General features: G+C 47.2%; 1 protein-coding gene across 1 annotated transcript; it reads right to left on the bottom strand.

Moving 5' to 3' along the window:
- Window positions 1-5,360: 5,360 nt before the first annotated feature.
- LOC149353320 (uncharacterized) lies at window positions 5,361-19,562 on the bottom strand. Its single transcript, XM_089575803.1, has 5 exons — window positions 19,454-19,562; window positions 19,111-19,241; window positions 16,089-16,307; window positions 13,383-13,622; window positions 5,361-5,519 (listed from the first exon to the last, which is right to left on the bottom strand). The coding sequence occupies exons 1-5, from the start codon at window positions 19,560-19,562 to the stop codon at window positions 5,361-5,363; spliced, it is 858 nt and encodes a 285-aa protein (XP_089431929.1).
- Between the last annotated feature and the right edge of the window lie 829 nt (window positions 19,563-20,391).

The following is a 20,391-nucleotide window of genomic DNA, read 5'->3' on the forward strand; positions in this document are numbered from 1 at the left end:
GCGCGTCGAGACCGGCCGTGGCTGATCAAAAATCAAAAACATCGGAGGGCGTCCCCTGAGTGAAGTCTTTAGCTAGAGTGGGAGCAAGGGCAGGCTTAGTGCCAAGGAGGGATTTGAAGAGAGACCACGTGGATCGCGAGTGCAATGCAGAGTCAAGACGGTCACAAAGAGCGCTCCAACGAGAGTGCTCGAGTGTGGCGCAGTGGGCGATGATCTCGGCCCGCAGAGCAGTGATCCAGGAGGAAAGTTGGGCATTGTGGGGTTGGGAGCGAAAGGAGTGTTGAAGAAGTTTACGGCGAAGCCGTAAACGAAGAAGGTGATGATCTGGGTCTGCGACTGGGTGACGAGAGTGAACGCGACGGCTACTGGACGTGAGCGCTGCAGCGATGCGCGACGTCGAGTCGTCGTAGAATTGAAAGGAGTCAGAGGCGAGATTAGCGCGGAAGGCGTGCCAGTCAGTGTAGATGCGGATAACCAGCAGATAAAACCAATTAAATGCACCATGGACATTAATGCTCCAGTGCTGACATATGTATACTACTTACGCCTCAATTCCGGAGTTTTTCCGCGCAAAGTTCAACTTGTTAAAGTTATTCCCATTTTCAAACATAGTGACAGGACAAGTAACTGACGACAGATCGATATATATTTTGGCAGTATTTTCAAAAAAGGTCTACAAAAAGTCATCTTTAAGCGCCTTTCACTGTTCGTGGAAAATAATGATCTGTCAGTACGCCTTCCGTAAAAAATTGGCAACTCAACTTGCCCTGTTAGAACAAAAAGAATTTATCCCCGGGAATATTGAGGAACGCGTGCTTACCACTGCAGTATTGATAGATTTTTCAAAACGCTTCGACTGCATTAACCAGTAAATTCTATCAAATAACCTACTATGCATTTCATGGCGCTGCCCTTAAATTAATTATACTCTGGAGCTCATTATTAATAACTTAACGAAATTTCTTCCCACATAAAAAAACATAAAAATTGGAGTGTCTCAGGGGAGCATACTTAGCCCCTTCTTTTCATTATTTACGTTAATGACATTGTTAGCGTTGACCATGACACTAAGTACATAATACACCCTGATGACACCACGCTACTATTTTCTTCTAATGATGCCTCAAAATTCCTAAGTACTGCTAATTCGATCTTAGATAAAGTTCACATATGGTCCACCGTAAACGGTCTCGTAATCAACACAACTAAAACAGAAGGTATACTGTTCCACGATATGTCATGAAATAGCTACGCACTTTTACTTGCCAGTAAATTATAACTGGTATAGTTGGACTAATCTTCACCCTTAGGTATCTTCCACGAAATGCAAAGGGGCTTATATACAACTCTTTTTTTGAGTCACCTGAATTATTGTCGCCTAATTTAAGGCTACTACATCTACCACTAAACAAATCGGCTGTTTATGCTTCACACACAGTTTTTACGCGCCACATGTGATGCGCCGTGGGATTGATTCCCCAAGTGAACCTCTGGTTCAAGAGCCTAAGATACCTGAAGTGCACAACCTGTACAATTAAATATTATCACATGCATATATAAGGATTCCAAATCGAGTAATCTTCATATTCATTCAATAGCCAATCTAAAGGAAAATGCAATTCATTAACAAACACGATATACCCACGCACTGCTTACGGTAAGCAAATGATTGGTTACTCATTGCCTGTCCTGCTGAATACAAAATATTGATACCTCCCTTCCGACATAATCTAATCCCTACAATTACTTTTACTGCCGGGTGTCCGTCGTGCTAATTATTTGAGAGGTTTGTGAACATAGTTTTGCCGCATAACCACTACGAAAATTCCGTGCTATTAGTATGTATCCAGTGATTTATTTAAGTGCTATATTGATTACTACTTTTTTAACTGCCATTTTCGTCAGTTCATGTAACTTGCTTGTTTTCTTCATGTTTCGTTCTGCATTCTTTGTGCTGCTTTGCTTTTGCTTTTATCTGCGCCCTCTTATTCCCGCGCTGCTGCTGTCATGAACGGGTTTTGGGAGAAGTAAAACTGCTCCCCGCAGCTTCCTCAAACCCGCCCACACTTCACTGCGGGCTGCTTATTAAAAATTAATGCATCGTTTTGCACTGTAGTGTCTGCAGGTTGGAAACGGCCAGGTAAGTAGCAGTCTGGAACAATAGTTTGTCAATATGTGAAGGTCGACTGCAGTATTCGGTTTCTTGTTTACACGCTATTGTCTTCATGACTTTCTCAGAAAGAATATGCAGCAGTTTGAGAAATAACACTTCTAGCATAGCGCGTACCGCTACCGCGTTCCGCCGCAGCGCACGTGCAGCTGACCTGCACCTGGAGCCCTCAGGGCACACTGGAGGCACACTCAAAGGAAATATTCTAAAAAAAAAGGCCTCTGTGCGTTCATCGAGCAGGCGGATTTGACTTCCCGCTTGCTCTACGCCAGGTAGTGCACGCGTGACACGAACGCTCCGTGGGTGCTGCCTCGGACGGTATACGCGGTCGGGCGCCCCACCCCGGACGCTAGTGCAGTGTGCCGCGCGCGCGAATAGTCCGAGACAGGACGCTACGTGCGCGCGGCTATGTACATACAGTTTACTTCTTGTGTAAGTAATTGTGCGCAGTGGCCGCTCGCGCGCACTTATTTTCGGACAATGCTTGGACATTAGCGCGCGAGCGGCGCGAACTTGATTACTTTTGTATTTTGTAAATAGTGTACAAAGCTCTCCCCTGTCCTTTCTCGCTGTCGCTCCCCTCTATACTTCTCCTCACTATCCTTTCCCTTTCATTTCCGCCGGCTGCAGCTCGGGTGCTTAAGATATTAGATAGCAATTGCCGCGGCCGGCAACACTCTTTTGCTTCATCTTTTTTATTTATTTATTATTTATTTACTTTTTTTTAAATAAACCACTACCACCACCACCAAAAAAAAAAAGGTTGAAAAGGTGAAAATTGAAGCTGGTTGGCGCATGATCTTCAGGTGACAAAAGCGCTTATACGGTGCAGAGCAGAAGGGACACAACACAGTGCCGACTTAGTAACGACGGTCGTGGGTTAAGTATACCTCGGTCGCATAAGGCGCGGCGTATAGGCAAACAAAATATGCAGTAGGAAAATCCAAGTGCTTGGGTACTTGGAATGCATGTGCGTGTGCGCGTGTGTGTGCGCGTGCGTGTATGTATATATATATATATATATATATATATATATATATATATATATATATTAGTAATCACAAGCATAGATTTGTATTTTCGTATATCCTTTTCCAAGCCGACGCTGTGGCTCAGTGGCTATGGTGCTCGGCTGCTGACCCAAAAGACGCGGGTTCGATCCCGGCCGCGGCGGCTAGAATTTCTTTGGAGGAGAAATTCTAGAGGCCCGTGTACTGTGCGATGTCAGTGCACGTTAAAGAACCCCAGGTGGTCGAAATTATCCGGAGCCCTCCACTACGGCGTCTCTCATAGCCTTAGTCGCTTTGGGACGTTAAACCGCATAAACTAAACTAAACTATATCCCTTTCCTTGCGCGATCGAGATGCATCTAAGCTACTGCCGCGAAAAAAGAAATCGTGGCTGTTAATCAGCGCCGTGTTTTGTCCCTACTGCTCAGTCCTGTACAAGCGCCGTTTTCATCTGTAGATAAGAAAGAAGCTGCGCAAGATAGACAAATTATCCGTAGGGAACGTTTCCAACGTAGTTTATGTGCGAGTAGGTGACTTCGTTGCAGAGGAAAATCAGAAATGAAGTCACCATTTTCTCCATATGCGTATTTACTACCCTACGCAACGAAGGGCAGCGCTACGTCAATTTTATGACGTCCGATCTCTCATACCTCTTTTCGATTCGCAGGAAACGAAAGAAAAGATAAACGCCTAACCCAGCGCTATTGGACGACAATTCGTTGCGACAGTTATTAACAGACTGCGCCGCCACCCGGCCGACCACAATTTATGCCATGAAGTCCTCCTCAAAAATCATGGCAAACTCATACCTGTGAGGACGCGCTGTGGCATAGTGTGTCGCCCAGCCATGCATTTCCGCGAAACGTCATACAAACAGCTATCGCTATGAAAAGAATAAGGCCAAGCATCGGTGGCGGTAACGTTCTGAAAGAGAAGAAAATCTGCGGTAGCGTGCGTACGTGTGTGATAACAGCATATGCTTTTTTTTTTTTGCCGACTTCCTGCACTATGTATAAAACTGCATCACGAAGGTCCCCTCATTAATCAAACCTAAGGACGTCCACCTGGTGTACCTAATTTGTAATCCTAACCGTAAATCTATGCTGATAAGTATACCTATAATGGAAAGCATAGCGAGCGAACGCGTCCCTGTCCGAAATTTTTGCCTCTTATGCACCGTCAGCGGGTGCTTACTATAGGACTCTTCGTTTTCTGGCACCTCGCGTTAATGTCAAAATCTGGTGAAATCCGACTTCAGCCTGAAAAATGGGCGTCAAGAAAGTAGTTCTGATAAATGGACCGCATGGAGAGTAGCTGATGCCATATACTTATGCCAGAGCTGTGCTTTGATTTAATGAGGAGGATTTCAATCCTTTCGTACCGCCTGCTGTACATGGCGTTGCATATAATCTCAGAACAGGTTCGAGTGAGTGAGTGAGTGAAAAACATTTATTGCTCCAAAAATCAGGTTTTAGAACAGGTTCGAAAAGTTTCTTTTCGAAGCCAGAGGCCAGAACACAGGCACGACGGGAACCCGCATTTGCTTAATTGTGCTCATGCTGAAGAAGTTCTGCTGCGAAGCTGCCGAGTGTTTAAAACTGCTGTTGCGATGGTGAATGAAAATTTTCGCAGAGTACAACGGCAGAGATTCCTAGGTGAGACGATCAAGTTCACACAGGGGTGACACTAAGAAGGGGAAAAAAAGGTTTACTTCTTAAAGATTGTGTTACAATCTATTTCTGGATGACTGAAGAAAACATTTAGAAAAATATGAGTAATTTTTCCTGCAGGAAAACCAACGCGAACAGAGACATTTCCTGACGAAAAGCAAAGTAGCCCGATAAAATCCAAATTAGATTTTTTTTTAATTACTCTGTTTATACTTGAACGAAGAGAATAGCTGTGTTTATCCCCAAACCCCACTTAAAAAAACAAACAAGAAAACGAAGGGCCCTATCTACACTTCGGCTTCGGAGCAATTTTCCAAAATGCATACACGGTGGCAGCGCGCTTTATGCTATACTGCGCCATATATGCGCGACTTACTCTGCAGCTGCCCAGAACAATATGCCAAGCGATTCCATTGACGAAGCAATAAAAGCAGCAACTCTCTCTCAAAAAAGCTCTTTATTCGTCAAGAAGTGTGTTAAAAGAAAGTAAAAATTAAAATGCGCGCGGCGTTACACTTTGTCAGCCTTGGTTGGCGCAGCAGCGTCTTTCTTCTTGGTGGCCATGGCCACACGGCGCAGCGACCGGCGCAGGAAGCCCGCAGGGCGCTCCTTGTCAAAAGTAGCCGGCGGCGGTGGCGAAGGTCCACCCGTGGTCGAGGCAACAGCAGCCTACAGAAAGAACAAAGCGAAACACTCCCGATCTTGCACGTCCGTTGTGTGCCAACAGGCGCAACTTGGCCTCTGCTGACATAATACAAACGCTGCACGACGAGCTGCAGTTTACTTTCCGGTAATGCGTGGGACACATTTCCCCGTAAGGTGCTTCGCACCAGCCTCGCGCCCGGCACAGCTCTAGAGGGCTCGTGCGCTTTCAGTCGCCTTATCCGTCGCACGCAGAACTGCAGTAATCTAGGGCGCGCATCAATTATGTACTAGAAGCCGACTAGCCTGTAGGTTTCGCCGTATTACTTGACCGCACGACCTCCTTAGTTCGGAAGATGTTGAAAATGTTTGAAGTGTAGTGAGTGCACGCAGGAGCACACATTTCTGGGGTTCGTGTGGCCTCAGTATTAACTGGGGAGGTCTTGCAGATGCAGCCTGTGTTTCTTCGTTGCACGTTAAAATGCCACGGCCACACAAAAAAAAAAGACCGGCTGAAGATTCACCTCATCACCGGAAGCATGTGACGAGTATACCCAAGCTATATTTCAGTAAGTTAAGGACAATTAACTTTCCTGTGCTTTACATAACTGAATGTTAAGAAAAGCGGGGGAATTGCATTAAACAGTGCATCAGTTAAAAAGAAGAACTCCCCATTATCGGGGGCAGGATTAACGGTGCGTCATGGTAAGTGGAACAAATTTCGCAGAACACAACTTACAAAGCTAGAACATCTATCTATAGGACCTACACGTCCACTGGCAAATAGACATTGCCAGCATTCGATACGAAACACAAAACCGGCATCGCTGAACTCGTGGCAGCTAAGCAGAAAATATAATGAAGCATGTAAAAAATACACTTCAAGCTTTTCTCGCGCGATATAGCGGGGAATTACTCGTGATTTAGCGAAATACAAGCTATGGTGGCCTCGCACGGCGTCATAAAATAGCACTACAATGGATTCGAATTAAAGCTGTGTGACGTAAAGTGGGATACATACACTATTAGACCGTGTTGAAGGCTCCAGAACATTTTCACAAAGCCCCAGACGGGGCCAACATCCCTGCGTACAGCTCCGCGTGACGCAGTTTTCTCGCGTTCCCTTCCTGGGCCTAACGAGTACGTCCCGTGCACGAACAAGAAAGCTTTCGGAACAACGAAACGACGACAAATCTAAGCTCTCTCGCTGCCTGGAGGAGCATCCCGACATTGAGGGCTGCACTGTGAAGCTCCCAGGGAAGTGCCGCGCAGGAAAGTTTAGAGTCACGCTTCTAATCGTTGCTCCATGCCTAACACGAGAGGAAAAAGCTTCCACGGGGCTTCCATGCACCGAACACTTCTGTGGGAGCCTTCACGTGACGAGAAATCGACGCAAAAGGAAACACGCCTGACCAACCATGCTCTATAGGGTGCTTTACCTAAGACTTTAAAGTTTTTAAAAATACGCTTTTTGAGTTAGAACAGTTTATTTCGCCGTAGAACTGTTAGCGGTGGAGTACATCAGCACACAACCAAGACGTGCTAACTAGCAAGCTGGTTGCCTAATGCTCTATAGTCAACTTCCTGACTTACTGTTAGGTTCCTTAACTACTGAGAGACCTTAGCACACCGCAATATCCATATCAGTTCCTAGAATTTCGAAAACGCGGTTACCCTCGGCGCTTTGGCCCAACAAATTTCGGCTATTCAACAAATTTTGTCTATTTCGACGAATTAAGTGCACTGGAGAGGTTGCTTTGCCTGCAAGCTTCTCGGAAGTGCATGTATTTTTGCGCGATGTAGCCAGAATTTGAAGGGCCACAGCACAGAGAGTAACCGCGTTTTCGAAATTCTAAAAACTGATATGGATATTGCTTACGCTGGACTACACACCTCTAAATAATGGTTTGGTTCACGGTGGTTTAACGTCCCAAAGTGACTCAGGCTATGAGGGACGCCGTAGAGAAGGGCTCCGAAAATTTCGACCACCTGCGGTTCTTTAACGTGCACTGACATCGCACAGTACACGAGCCTCAAGAATTTAAGCCCCATCGAAATTCGGCTGCCGCGGCCGGGATCGAGCCCGCGTCTTTCGGGTCAGCAGCCGTACGCCGTAACCACTGAGCCACCACTGCGGCGCCTCTCCATAATAAAGAAGCCTAACAGTAATAGTTAAAAAGTTAACTATCCAATATGAGTTAACCAGCTCACTAGTTAGCACGTCTTAGCTGTATTCTGAACTACTACGCCGCTGACAATACATACATGCGCAGTGAGGCAAAGGAAGGCAATAAAAAGCTTGGAAGCATGAGGAAACAAGCGTGCCCCATCTGCTGGAACGAATGCCAGCTGAGTGGCTAGTTAGGCTAAAAGGATAGAATTATTTTTTTTTTTCCGCGAAACTGTACCCCGTAAACTTTTCTCCATGATTGTACATGTAATCAGCGCAAGTGGTATCTTTGCAAGGCTCTAGCTGTTCGGCGTCCAGGCACTACACACCCTCGTGTTTTCGGTGATCTGTCGCACGTCTCATTAAGAAAGCGCGTGCACAATGGCGGAAGCGAAATTACGGTGTTTTCATGTAGGACACCAGGAATCAGATTGTCACCGAGCCATCAAGCACTTTCTTTTCGTGCGTAAGAAGTTGAAAATTACGAGGAACTTCAGCGGCTAAAGTGGTGAAAGGCGAAAGCCTGAGTGCTGCATTCTGCTACGCGATTGTTCACTGCATATTTTGTTTATGCATTAACTGCCAATTAATGACGCTTAAGCTTCTCCTTTAGGAGTGGAACGCGACAGCGTGTTGTAGCGCTGCCACGGAGTCCAAGGAACGCCACCACCCGTTCGGCGCGATGCGTTGCCCTTTGAATGCAACGTTTTTTGAGGAAAGGAAATGGGGCTGTAATTCTCTGTCATCTCGGTGGACACCTGAGCCGCACCGTACAGGAAGGGAGGAAGTGTGAGTGAAAGAAGAAAGAGGGGCCGTAAAGAAGAAAATGAAAATTGTATTTGAGGAAAGGAAATTAGGCATTAACAGTCTAGCATATCTCAGTAGACACTAGTCGAAAATTGAATTTGAGGAAAGGAAGTTGCGCAGTAACTGTCTCACATATTTCGGTGGACACCCGTCAAAATTCGCGCGCGGTGAAGTCACGACAATTTGGACCAATCTGAAACACGGACAAATACGCCTTGCTCGTCAGTAAATTGTTTTTTGAGGAAAGGAAATGTATCTTTCTCTCATATCTCGTTGGACACCTAAACCTCGCCGTAACGAGAAGGGAGGAAGATGGGAGTGAACGAAGACACCGTATTCACTAGACGCACCTTTGTTCATTCCAAACCATTGAGCTGGCATGGCGGAGTGGTAGCGTGCTCGACTCGCACTCCGGAGACCGGGGTTCGATTCCGAAGCTCGGCCAATTTCTTACTCGGTTTTATTTATTTATCTGGTTAATTAGACTAATTGGTTAAGTAAGCAATTTACTAAATTCAGTCAAACTTACTTGGAGCATCACTATACGATCCCTTTAATTGGTTGCATGGTTAGTAGCCAAAGTACAATTGGCCCCGTTTGAAATTCGCGCACTTTGACGTCACGACCGTTTCGACCAATTGAAAAGCGTGACATTTCTGTCGACAGCTCCTGCTTACAACGATGAGGCATTAAAGGCTTCCGCCTTAAAAAAGGGAAGGTGAAATGGTTTCTTTGAGTATTCGAGGTTATTCAACAATTCGAAACTGTGAAGCTTCTAGGTAAAGCAAGCAAAGTTGTGTTGTGTTGGGTATAATAGCACATAGGCAGCTAAGGCAATCATGCACCTTACACTATATATAGGAAAAGTTTTCTTCAGGATTTTATAAAGTGAGAACCGATCGGTGGTGTGGAAGGCCTAAGACTTTATACGTAGTGACGACAAGGGTTATAATAAGCAAGCAAAGTTTTTGCATTAGCATTTAAAATGGTGACGTAATCGTCGATTAAAACCGCGACGATGTTCAGGCTTCACTGCGTTGAGAATGCGGGGAAGCTCGTAGTGACGTCACTGTCGCCGAAATTTCAAATGTCCGCTGTCTTCGCCTGCATGCTGCTGTGCGTCGTCCGATGACGCCAAACAATGGTTCGTGAGCTTCACCTTCGATGGCGTTGGTCTTCTTCCATGAAACAACCGTTTCTTCGCTGGAAACGTAGCGCCGTCATACGTGACGTCTTTATCGGGGCCCCTGCCCGTCTCTGGGCTCTGTAGGGAAGCCTGAACGCTGACGCCGCTTTATTAAGGCGGAAGCCTTTAATGTCTCATCGTTGTAAGCAGCAGTTATCGACAGAAAATGTCACGCTTTTCAATTGGTGGAAACGGTCGTGACGTCACAGTGCGGGAATTTCAAACGGGGCCAATTGTACTTTGGCTAGTAACCATGCAACCAATTGAAGGGATCGTATAGTGATGCTCCAAGTAAGTGAGACTGAGCTTAGTTAATTGCTTAATTACCCAATTAGCCTAATTAGCTTTACTAGTCAGGCCATATAAATAAATAAAACCGATTAAGAAATTGGTCGAGCTCAGGAATCGAACCCCGGTCTTCGGCGTGCGAGACGAGCATGCTATCCACTCCGCCATGCCAGCTCGACGGTTTGGAATGAACAAAGGCGCGTCTAGTGAATACGGTGTCTTCACTCACTCATCCTCCTCCATTCCCTTCCGGTGAGGTTTAGGTGTCCACCGACAAATGAGAGACAGATGCATTTCCTTTCCTCAAAAACCAATTTACCGACGAGCGAGGCGTAGAACCGAATGGGCGATGGCGTTCTATGGACTCCTTGGCAGCGTTGCAAGACGCTGTCGCGTTCCACTCTTAGGGGTGAAGCTTAACATCTTAACCACACATCAGTGACCACACTTTAGGTAAAAAAATGCCCCCCTGAATTTTGTGAGACAGTTACTGCGTAATTTCCTTTCCTCAAATACAATTTTCATTTTCTTCATTACGGCTCCTCTTTATCTATCTTCTTTCACTCCCACTTCCTCCCTTCCTCTACGGTGCGGTTCAGGTGTCCACCGAGATGACAATTACTGCGTCGTTTCCTTTCCTCAAAAACCGTTGCGTTCAAAGGGCAAGGCATCGCGCCGAACGGGTGGTAGCGTTCCGTTCCGTGGACTCCCTGGCAGCGCTACAACACGCTGTCGCGTTCCACTCCTAAAGGCGGAGCTTAAGGGTCATTAATTAGCAATTAATTAATATTCAGGCATTGATCACTAATTAACCATTAATTAGTGATTTGTCATCACTTAGTAATTAGTACTCAATTATATGTGACGCCACCAGTGCCACACAAACAGCGAAGGTGGTGCGGAAAACGCTTCCGCCTCTACCCACTTTAGACAGTCAAAGTGCCCCCTGAATTTTTCGGCAATTGCGCCACCATTTCAAATGCTAGAGGAAAACGATTTCGCAGGCTGTATCAGCATGTCACACATTTAAACTCATCGAAGTCTAAAACCTCTTCAGTTGCCCTTTAAGCTCGGCTTTAAAGGTATGACGCAAAAGCATTAATAGGTTAATGCCGATATGTGCGTAATTGATCATTCTTGGCTTTACATTCAAATATATCCCTGGGAGTCCTCGTACCGCTCCTGGCGCAGTGGTGCAACAGTTGAGCGATGCGCTACTGCCCTGGGATGGCAGGTGCTGCCACCAGTGGGGTTTGCTCGTGAATGCTCATTAACTGCCACGGTCGGCAGTTTGCTCACAATCCGTAGGGCAGGTTAGAATGACGTCACGAGGTCACGTGACCAGAGGTGGCCCACCTCTACCCTACATTGTCCTTTGGGGATTTTCCGTGGATTTTCCGCTCACGGCCAACGATATCGACATCGGCTTTTCTGCGACACAGGGTCTTTGACGCTATCGTGTTAAGAACCAACACCACCGCTATCACTGCAGGTGTGTCATGTAGTACGAGCGTGTTATCAGATTACCTTTGTAGGACGCCCAAACATCAGCGACTCGGGCAACGTCATCGAGAGCGCGCCTGTTCGTCGTGGCGAGCAACGTGCAACCGACAGCAGCACGCGAGCGAGCGTGGGCATGGAATATGCAGGGTCCTGCACTGATATGGCCGACGTTCTTGTTCCCTGTAGGCTGTGCTGACTGCATTCAGCGACGTATTCTCATACATTCCTTCACAAAAGTTTGATGACTGCAGGACAGAGCAAAAAAATAAAGCGATAGCCCAACGTTTACTTTTGTTGCGAGTTGACCAGGCACCAAATTTAATACGAGAAATTGGGCCATTTGGTTTTCAGTCAAAACTATAAGAGTGTGTGTCAATACAAGTGAGAAGATAAATATGCTCAACGAATATTGGATTAGCCAGTTCATCAGTAATGCATCGAAATATATCAACTCTAGTGTGCCTCGAAGTTGACTTGATGGTTGGTGAAAGGGGCGAGGTAGAGGGAATCTCAATTAGGCGCATATACAGCTCACCTTACGGTTTGTGCTGTATACATTCCTGCGCGTCTGTGTCCACCAGAAATATTGCAGATGCGCCAGGTGTTCGTGCTCGTTAAACCGCGAACAAGCGCCGAAACAGACCTGTAGCCCACATCGCAAGCAATTTAGCAGTCAAGGTGCGTAACGAATACCGTTCTTGGGGGATCAGAATGGCGATCCCAAGCTGAACTAACCAAATTTACTGAAGGGAACAGGCTGCTGCATTTTTGGCCACGAGCTACTCAAAACAGAACCGTGTATGGGTAATATGTGCCTCTGCTTGTGCTCGTCTCGAACAGATCGCAGCTGTTGCCTTCCGCATTGAATTCAGCGGGGGAAGCAGACAGTGAGCGAGGTCGCTGCGCCGAAGACACGCCAGTCAGCTGCGCTTCGAGCAGCATTGAGAAGGCACTGTTCATACTTAGCTCCGATATAGTGCTCTAGAGCGCTACAGCTCCGATAGCCACTCTCCGGCTCGGAAGAATTGGGCGCTTATGATACTATGTAGGCAGCTTCTGGGATCATCAGCAGCCGCGGTTCAACTACGTCCAATGCAAGACAAATGCCTCTATCATATTCCTCCAGTTAACACTGTCCCTGTCTTCTTGGTACATAGGGTGTTTCACCTAAGACTTTCTGCAATTTAAAAGTAGGCTTTTTGAGTTATAAGAATAGTTTTTCCGGCATAACACTGTTAGCGGTGTAGTACATGAGAATACAGCTAAGACATGTCAACTAGCAAGCACTCAACGTTTTGGCTACGGTTTTATTTTTTTTATCTGGTTTATTTTGCCCCGGCCATTTACACTGTCAGCTTTTACCGCTTAGTTTTATTCGCACCTCGTTTTCTAATGCGAAGACATTATACGCCTCATGCGAAGGAAAACCCGGCACCGGAAGTTGTCCACAAAATGCCTCCACAAACTGTCTGCAGGAAGTGGTACGCCTCAGGTGGCCGCAAAAAAAAAAAGCAATCGCAGGCACTGGGATTCGAGCCCAGGCCTGACACGAAGGGTTTTTTTTTTTTTTTTCTATTGCATTATGCCACGAAGGGTCGTTGGTTCAAGCGTGTTCGAGGGGCACGAAGTGAACATGTTGTGGCGTGTATGACGATAAAGTGTGTTGGGGATGTGTATTGATGTTGCTGACGTCATCAAGCGCCACGTGATAAGTTTCACGTTACAACGGTGACTTACAAAAAATACTTGACGTTCAAACGCAAATGCTTTCGCCTTTCTCCAATGCAGCAGGTTGCAATGCTCTCCAAGTTTTTAAAATGTGTTAATCATTTTATCCTTTTCACGTGACACTATTTCGGTGATCGCGCAGCATCGACATGGCATCGCCACCCCTGTATGTAATTATATACATATACATTGTACGGTATGTGCTCACCTGGCAGGGGCTGGACGACATGGCGACGCCTGTGGAAAACTCATCGAAATCTCCGAAGCAGTCGCTTGGGGTTCCCTGCTTGGGACTGCTATGGAACACCTTTCGCAACATGCGCTGCCAGCCATGCTTTTTTTGTGCAGAAGCCTCCTTCATGGCCGCAATATTGCGGCGGCGAGGCGACCCGACGTCCCACACTTCCGACTGAGTGAGAGATTCCGCTGGCTGCAGCTCGGACAAGACCTGCGAAGATTCCCGACAGGAAGGATTTAGTTAGTTGAGCCTATAACAAAAGGAAATCAAGAAAAAGCAACCCCCCCCCTATATGCTAATGCAGAAACGCAGATTACCTCCTTCAGGTGTTTATAATTCGTCCACAGGCCACTCAATCCAGAATAATAGCCCAGCCTAATTTATATCGCTCTCTTCCTCTGGTTCAAGTTCTTAGCTGAACTGCGCACCCAGCCTATCGTCTTGCATGTGGCCACGAACGAAGTAACGGGCAGAAAGGAACCTTTCTTGAAGCTATAGTGTTCTAGCATGTAAGCACATGTTCGAAAGAAGCAAACAAGAGGTGACCGAGCGAATGTGGCTCCAGCCTGATGTGTCTCCGGAAGCAGGCAGAGAAAATACAAAGGCTGGGAACTCGTCCGTAATATTTGGTGCTAGCTGCACGACGCTTCTGTCCAAGCTCCTTTATAGAGATTCGAACGCGCCCCCCTCTAGGCTGCTTGCGCAGCGAAAACCTCACCTATGTCATCCGGTATGGCTGCGCTCGGGATCCCATCATATGACCATTCTGATGATTATATGACTGCATTATGGCGGACATGATGTCCGCCATGCTGTGCAATGCCCATGCACAGACCACAATGTTATATCTTTCACGACTTCGTGAAGGAGAATCTTTACAGATAAAAAAAAGCACTAGGTATGAGGGCCGTATAGGCGACGGAATTCCGCAAGTGTTCTTATGTTTTTGAATATGTTTAGCTTCCACGACTAATCTGAAGCCTCGGTTTGGTCTTGTTCATGGGGCTCAGCGTCCCAAAGCGACTCAGGCTATGAGAGACGCCACAGCGGAAGGCTTCGGATAAATTCGATCAGCTTAGGTTCTTTAACGTGCACTGGCATCGCACAGTACACGGGCCTCTAGCATTTCGCCCCCATCTGAATGCAACCGCCGCTGCCGGGATCGAATCCGCGTCTTTCGGTTCGGCAGCCGAGCACTATAACCACTGAGAGACCACGGCGGCTTCTGAAGCCTTGGTTTTCAGGCTTAAAAATGACTTCCAAAAGTCAAAATGAAGGGCGCACCGGCACTCGTCGCATTGAGAAGAAAACGCGGAAGAGGTCACTAAACTGAAATATGCTCCCACTAAACCAAGCCCTGTGATATGAATAACAGTACAATGTTCGCAGCCCCCGCTGTACATGCAAGAAATGCGTCGGAAAGCGTAATGTCTCGCCGTTTCGGACTACTTCTTACTAATGTTCGCACAGATGCCACCGGAGGGTTTTCTTCTCCTGGGGGAGGGGGGGGGGGGGAGGGACACTGAGGAGAACATGTGACAGTTGGCACTACGATTTTGTGGAAGATTTCACGCGGGTAAGTAATTACACCTAAATCCTTGAGCGGTTGCACTTCCATTAGGACTTTCTGCGAGGCAAATGCCAAAACATTCTGGCCTCGGGGGGGGGGGGGGGGGGGACGACATGCTAGACAACTATTTGTATTTGGTACCTTATGCCCACAAAGAATAGAAAACAACTCGCCGGCTGCGATAGTGTCACAAACACTCTGTGGTCGTCGGGTTAATAATGGTCATAACGGATGGCCGCGCTCCATTTAACCATGGCTCAGAACTTTGTAGATAACGCACTTTGACGGTCTATAACAGTTCTGAACACCGCTTAATCGGCTGCATGGCATCGCGTCGTTTCGAGGAGGATCTGTTGGCAAGCACGCGATAACTCGCTTGGTGATGCGGGCAGAAATTAAGGCTGTGCGCCAGTAGTGCTGAACAAGAGCATTGATTACAGAACAAACACTAGCACATGTTGTAGTAGCATGCTGAAGCAATAACGCATGTTGGATTCTGCTAAACATTGAAAGTCGGGCTATGTGCGACGGATCCCGTTCCAATTCAAACCAAAGAAACCAAGAAATACGCAGAAGAGGGACTGACAACACAAGCGTTAAATTTCAGCTATGGTTTAATTCGGTAAACACTTATTCCTAGAGGCCAGGCCCGCGACATGTGACCTTAAACCACAGCGAAGTATGAACGTCAACGAACGCATATGGCACGTAACAAAGTTTGATAAGCAAATGAACACGAAAACGCCAGGTAGAAGAGGCATACAACTGTCCAGGTTCAATTTTATTCGGCTCGAGACCCCCCCTTTTATTTTTACGGAAGTACTGCAAGAGGGGTTATGATACTCTTATCAGGCTTTCCTCAGTTGCGCTGTTCGATATGGGGCATCTCGTTTATTCTGTATTATGTTCACATTTCGCTGCAACTGCTAGAACGCACCATGCATCTAGCCTTTCGCCACGTGCGCGCGTTTACAGAAATAAACCGTTTGAAGTAAGCGCATGCGTCGCCCGTCTCGTTCTTCGCGCTGCCGAATCGTAATAGACCCTGCGTGCCATGGTTAACGTTCCCGTTTAATCAACAGCAGCGGACGAGCACACAAAGTTACCTCCGTGCCGCTGGCTCCTCCTGTAGCTTGTGGCCGCTGCCGAGGATACAGCTTTCTGCTCGAGTACAGCAGTGGGGGTGGCGTCTGCACACCACTGCCACTGAACACCAGCTCGTTGGGCAGAGAGCTCAGCGAAATGGACCTGGTCCGAAGCGCGTAGCGGGCGTCAACCTCGTCCCAGGCCACGGAGTCTTTAGTGACCCATTCATCTTCCTCGTTCTTCACAGCGGCGATAAAAGAAAAAAAAAATGATTAGGACAGGCACCAGTGAATCCCAAGCTACATGTTTCAGCGGGAAGCACGCTGTCAAGTGGTCGCTTAAGCCGTCGGACATATGGCTACACGCTTGAAGCAGCCTTATGCTCACGTTGTAGGGTGCACTAAAAGGGTCACTACTCCAAACAGTCACAATCTGAAATTTGCAGAGTATTCAATGCTACCGTGAGCAGCGAGTTTCACTCGTATTTCAAACGATGGAAATCCCCCGCAGCGACTCCTATTTAAGCCGTAAAAATTACTAGAAAACGCCTGTTTACTTCGCAACCGTTTATAATAGGGATGACACTGATGAATCACTGCGCCACGGAAATCACTGCGCCATTTGCATGGCGTGCAAGGCTTTCACTTTACCAACGAATAACTGCGTGAGTGGATACAATCTGGATAATTCTGGTCTATATAGTTAACGCAAATTACCAGAGTTCATAGCCCACATAACGTAGGGAAAATTATCGACTAAAAAGAAACGAGCTATCTGGACTAGAGAAAGTGGAAACAGTGTTTTATTAGCACACAGCAGCCAAAAAGCGTCCAACTTCCCTACGTGCGAGTCTCCGAGTTTTATCAATGTTTGAAAATTCGCACTTGCCAAAAGTAAGCTCAAACTATATATCTGAGTAACAACGCAACTGTACTACTCAAAGCACTTAGCACACTTTCTTTTTGCCACACAAGCACGCGTTGAAGTCTTGCAAATCTCCGTTTTATATTTACAGAATTTTATGCACACTGCGCCGTAGTGCCCGTTGTTCAGAAACCACACTCCACTTGGAAATGAAATGCTATCGTGCTCGGTCACAGAAAAAACTGGCGGCAGTTTAACTCTTACACCATATGGTCGAGCCATGGCTGTTCTTGGTAGTCTATCACGCGAATATTGTTAAACGACATGTTTTGGATTCCGTTTAAATGTTAAGGCCTCTCAAAGGTGAAGCCAACGTAATGACAAAGGTAAAGTTAGGCTGGACAAGGTTTGGTCCAAGTCGTAGGTCAAATTGGGGGCCCGGGTGGGCCAAACTTTGGAGTGACCTGGGTCAAATTTGGAGACTGCCACCGTGATGTCCATAGTCAAATTAGATTGACACCAATTTCCGTCAAAATCGAAAAAGGTCAAATTTCGGGGGTGGAATGAACCAAATTTGGGGGTGGGATGGGCAACATTTGAGAAACGACCCGGGTCTAATTGGGAGATACCATCGCATCGGCCATAGTCAAATTATGCTTCGGCATCTAACTTAAGGCTGTTGCTGTGAAACCACCAAGACCGAAGGGCATTTGAAGGTCATACGAGCACATGGACTGATACGAGTTTTGCACTGAGTTGAGCTATTGCTTTAAAACTTATAGCACAAAGGAACGAGTAATGCTATGTGGCTCAGCGAGAAATGAGAGTGTTTTCAGTCACTCTGAACGCCGCTGCTTTTCTTCGAAAAATTTTTCCCAAGAAATTTTTCAAACACGCATCGAGTTCTCGCGCACATGCCATCCGCTTTCGGAAGTTCTAAAAGCGCCGCTCCCAGCCGTCGGTACATCCGGATGTTACCGACACATTGCAAAGAAATATGCACCAGTCCCTCGAGACGACAATTAATTGCGTCCTCTAGACATTTTTCTCATTCAGCTTGCCAAAGGTGCCCGTCATGCAGACTGGTAAACTGTATAGGACAACACAAAAACTTGCCGCAAGGCAATGGTCACAGGCAGCGCATTTGTCCATAAACAAGTGCTACCTGTAAAGTTATCGAACCTCCACAGCCCACCGCAGGTAAAAAAAAAAAATACCTTACGAGATCCGCGGCGGATTGTTTGAATAAGCATTTTATGTTGCTGCTGATTCTTTTCTAGCAACTGCCCATATATGCAGAACTGGTCATTCTCTAGATTCATAGATTGCTGATAGTCCTTATAGCACTCCTGGCGCAGTACGTGCAGCGGTTAAGCGATGCGCCACTGCCCCGGCTGGTGGCTGTTTCAAACACAGCCACCGGTGGGGCTTGTAAGACTCAGGTTGCTCTTCCTGTGCAACCTCTCGCGACAAATCACTGATTTAACTGCCATCTGCTACGGTGGGCAGGTTGTGAAGATGGCAAAGGTTCGCGCCGCAGCACGTGTGACTGCGGTCTCCATTCCCGCTTGCACAGACCATTCTAATGCTAACGTGTTAACAACAATGAAAACAAACTAAATTATAGGGTTCGGTTTGGTATGTACAGGGTGGTCCACTTTTAGTTAGAACCCGCTACCGCATGGCCGCACTCTTCAGAGGGCCACCGCGTGCGACACAGTCGCTCATCGCAGCAAAGTGGCGCAGCAGAAGGTGTACCTGGACGTGGTGCTTCGCGTCATTTGCCACTTCGCTTCGATGCGCATCCGTTTCGGACGCAGTGACCCTCCAAAGAGTAATGCCATGCGCTAGCGCATTCTAACTAAGAGTGGACGACCCTGTACGGCATGCGAGGTTCAAGGTCCCGAAGCGACGCATGGGCAATGAGGGACGCCGTACTGGAGGGTCCTGGAATAATTGACACCACCTAGGGTTCAACGTAGTACGCAGACCTCGCACAACACAGGCGTTCTTCGCCCGTGTATTTCGCCTCCATCGAATAAAGGCCGCCGCTGCCGGGATTCGCTACCGCGACCTTATGATCAGTAAACGAATGCCAAACCCGCTTAGTCACAGCGGCGAGACAACGATGAGGGGGCATGCAAGCACCAAGAGCGCTTATGCCCGATGTGCACGTACCCGCATACGCTTTACGTAGTCCCATAGGCGCTCCTTTTCTTCCTTCGTCACGGTGTTGCCCCGACGAGCAGCCAATTTGTCGATGTGCTCGAAGGAAAAACCAAGCAGTTCTTCCATGCAGATTTCTTCATCTGCACATAAGCAATAGGCACTCAGGGCTAGCTGGAAAGGTCGCGAGTATAGCAGCGCTAGAAGTTTCCGTTTCGTCCTAATACATTCACCTAACTGTAGAAATAAAGGATCAAAGCAACTGGCTTCCTGACTCCTAAAGTCTTTCGAAACGTACGCCCAAAGGCACAACTTGGGTGTCATAAACCAGCGTGGAAAATCTTTGAGGACTCACCCCAAAGAACGTGCAGAACGTTCTCGTCGACACTGAAGCACGACAGCGACCGCTGAGAATCCGCGCGGCATGCTCCAAGCCCGTCTTTCGCTTCCGGCGTTCCTTCCATTACAGGGCGCCTATTCCACAAGCGGACACGCCGGTACTGTAACGACACCTCGAATAACTGCGCGGAAAAGAAGACGCCCTTTTTGGCGCATTGGTCACATGAGCAGATGCGCGCATTCGTGCTCCTTGTGCCATGCCACAGCTAGAAGCGTGCGCATGCGCGACGGTACGTGGTGCCATTCTTAGTTTAGCCGAGGTGATAACGGTGGCTTGTTTCTGTTCCGTTCGTAGCAGGTGGACACGACATACATTACATATCCTAGCCCTTTGGATGCGTCCTCTTGCAACATCAGAGCGATAGCTTTACTCAGTGCTCGACTCGAGTTTCAGTCCGGTGAGCTCGATACGATGGTAGTCTCCAAATTTGACCCGGTCCAGTCTCAAAATTTGGCCCACCCCCGAAATTAGACCATCGATTTGAACCCAAACCGATGTCCAGGCTAATTTGAATGTGCTCAGTACGATGGTAGTCTCTAAATTTAATCCGGGCCACTGCAAAAATTTGGCCCACCACACCCCCGAAATTTGACCGTCATCGATTTTGACAAAAATCGATGCCCAGGTTAATTTGAATGTGCTCGATACGACGGTGGTATCCACATTTGACTTAATCAGGGTTCAAACAAACACACAGCCGACGCAAACAACAAGTCAAGCCAAGAGGTAAGAAACAGCCAAAAGCACTTAAACCAGCCTGCTTCAAGACCTAGAATTACAACAAACGGTATATCAGCAGTCATACTGCCGTATTTCGTGCCTCACACGACCTAAATTTCAACTACGCGTCATAGCTATCGTTTGGAGGATGATAACGAAACAGCGTCCAGAAA

The sequence above is a fragment of the Amblyomma mixtum genome, chromosome 3 (genome assembly GCF_055824585.1).
Source record: "Amblyomma mixtum isolate Tamu chromosome 3, ASM5582458v1, whole genome shotgun sequence".
NCBI lineage: Eukaryota > Metazoa > Arthropoda > Arachnida > Ixodida > Ixodidae > Amblyomma > Amblyomma mixtum.

Excerpts from the sequence above, each read along its gene's own strand:
- LOC149353320 (XM_089575803.1), bottom strand. The coding sequence starts at position 19,562 with ATGGAAGGAACGCCGGAAGCGAAAGACGGGCTTGGAGCATGCCGCGCG. Across the intron at positions 19,242-19,453 it reads CGTTCTGCACGTTCTTTGGG|ATGAAGAAATCTGCATGGAA; the intron begins GTGAGTCCTCAA and ends GCTTATGTGCAG. Across the intron at positions 13,623-16,088 it reads GAGGAGCCAGCGGCACGGAG|GTCTTGTCCGAGCTGCAGCC; the intron begins GTAACTTTGTGT and ends GAATCTTCGCAG.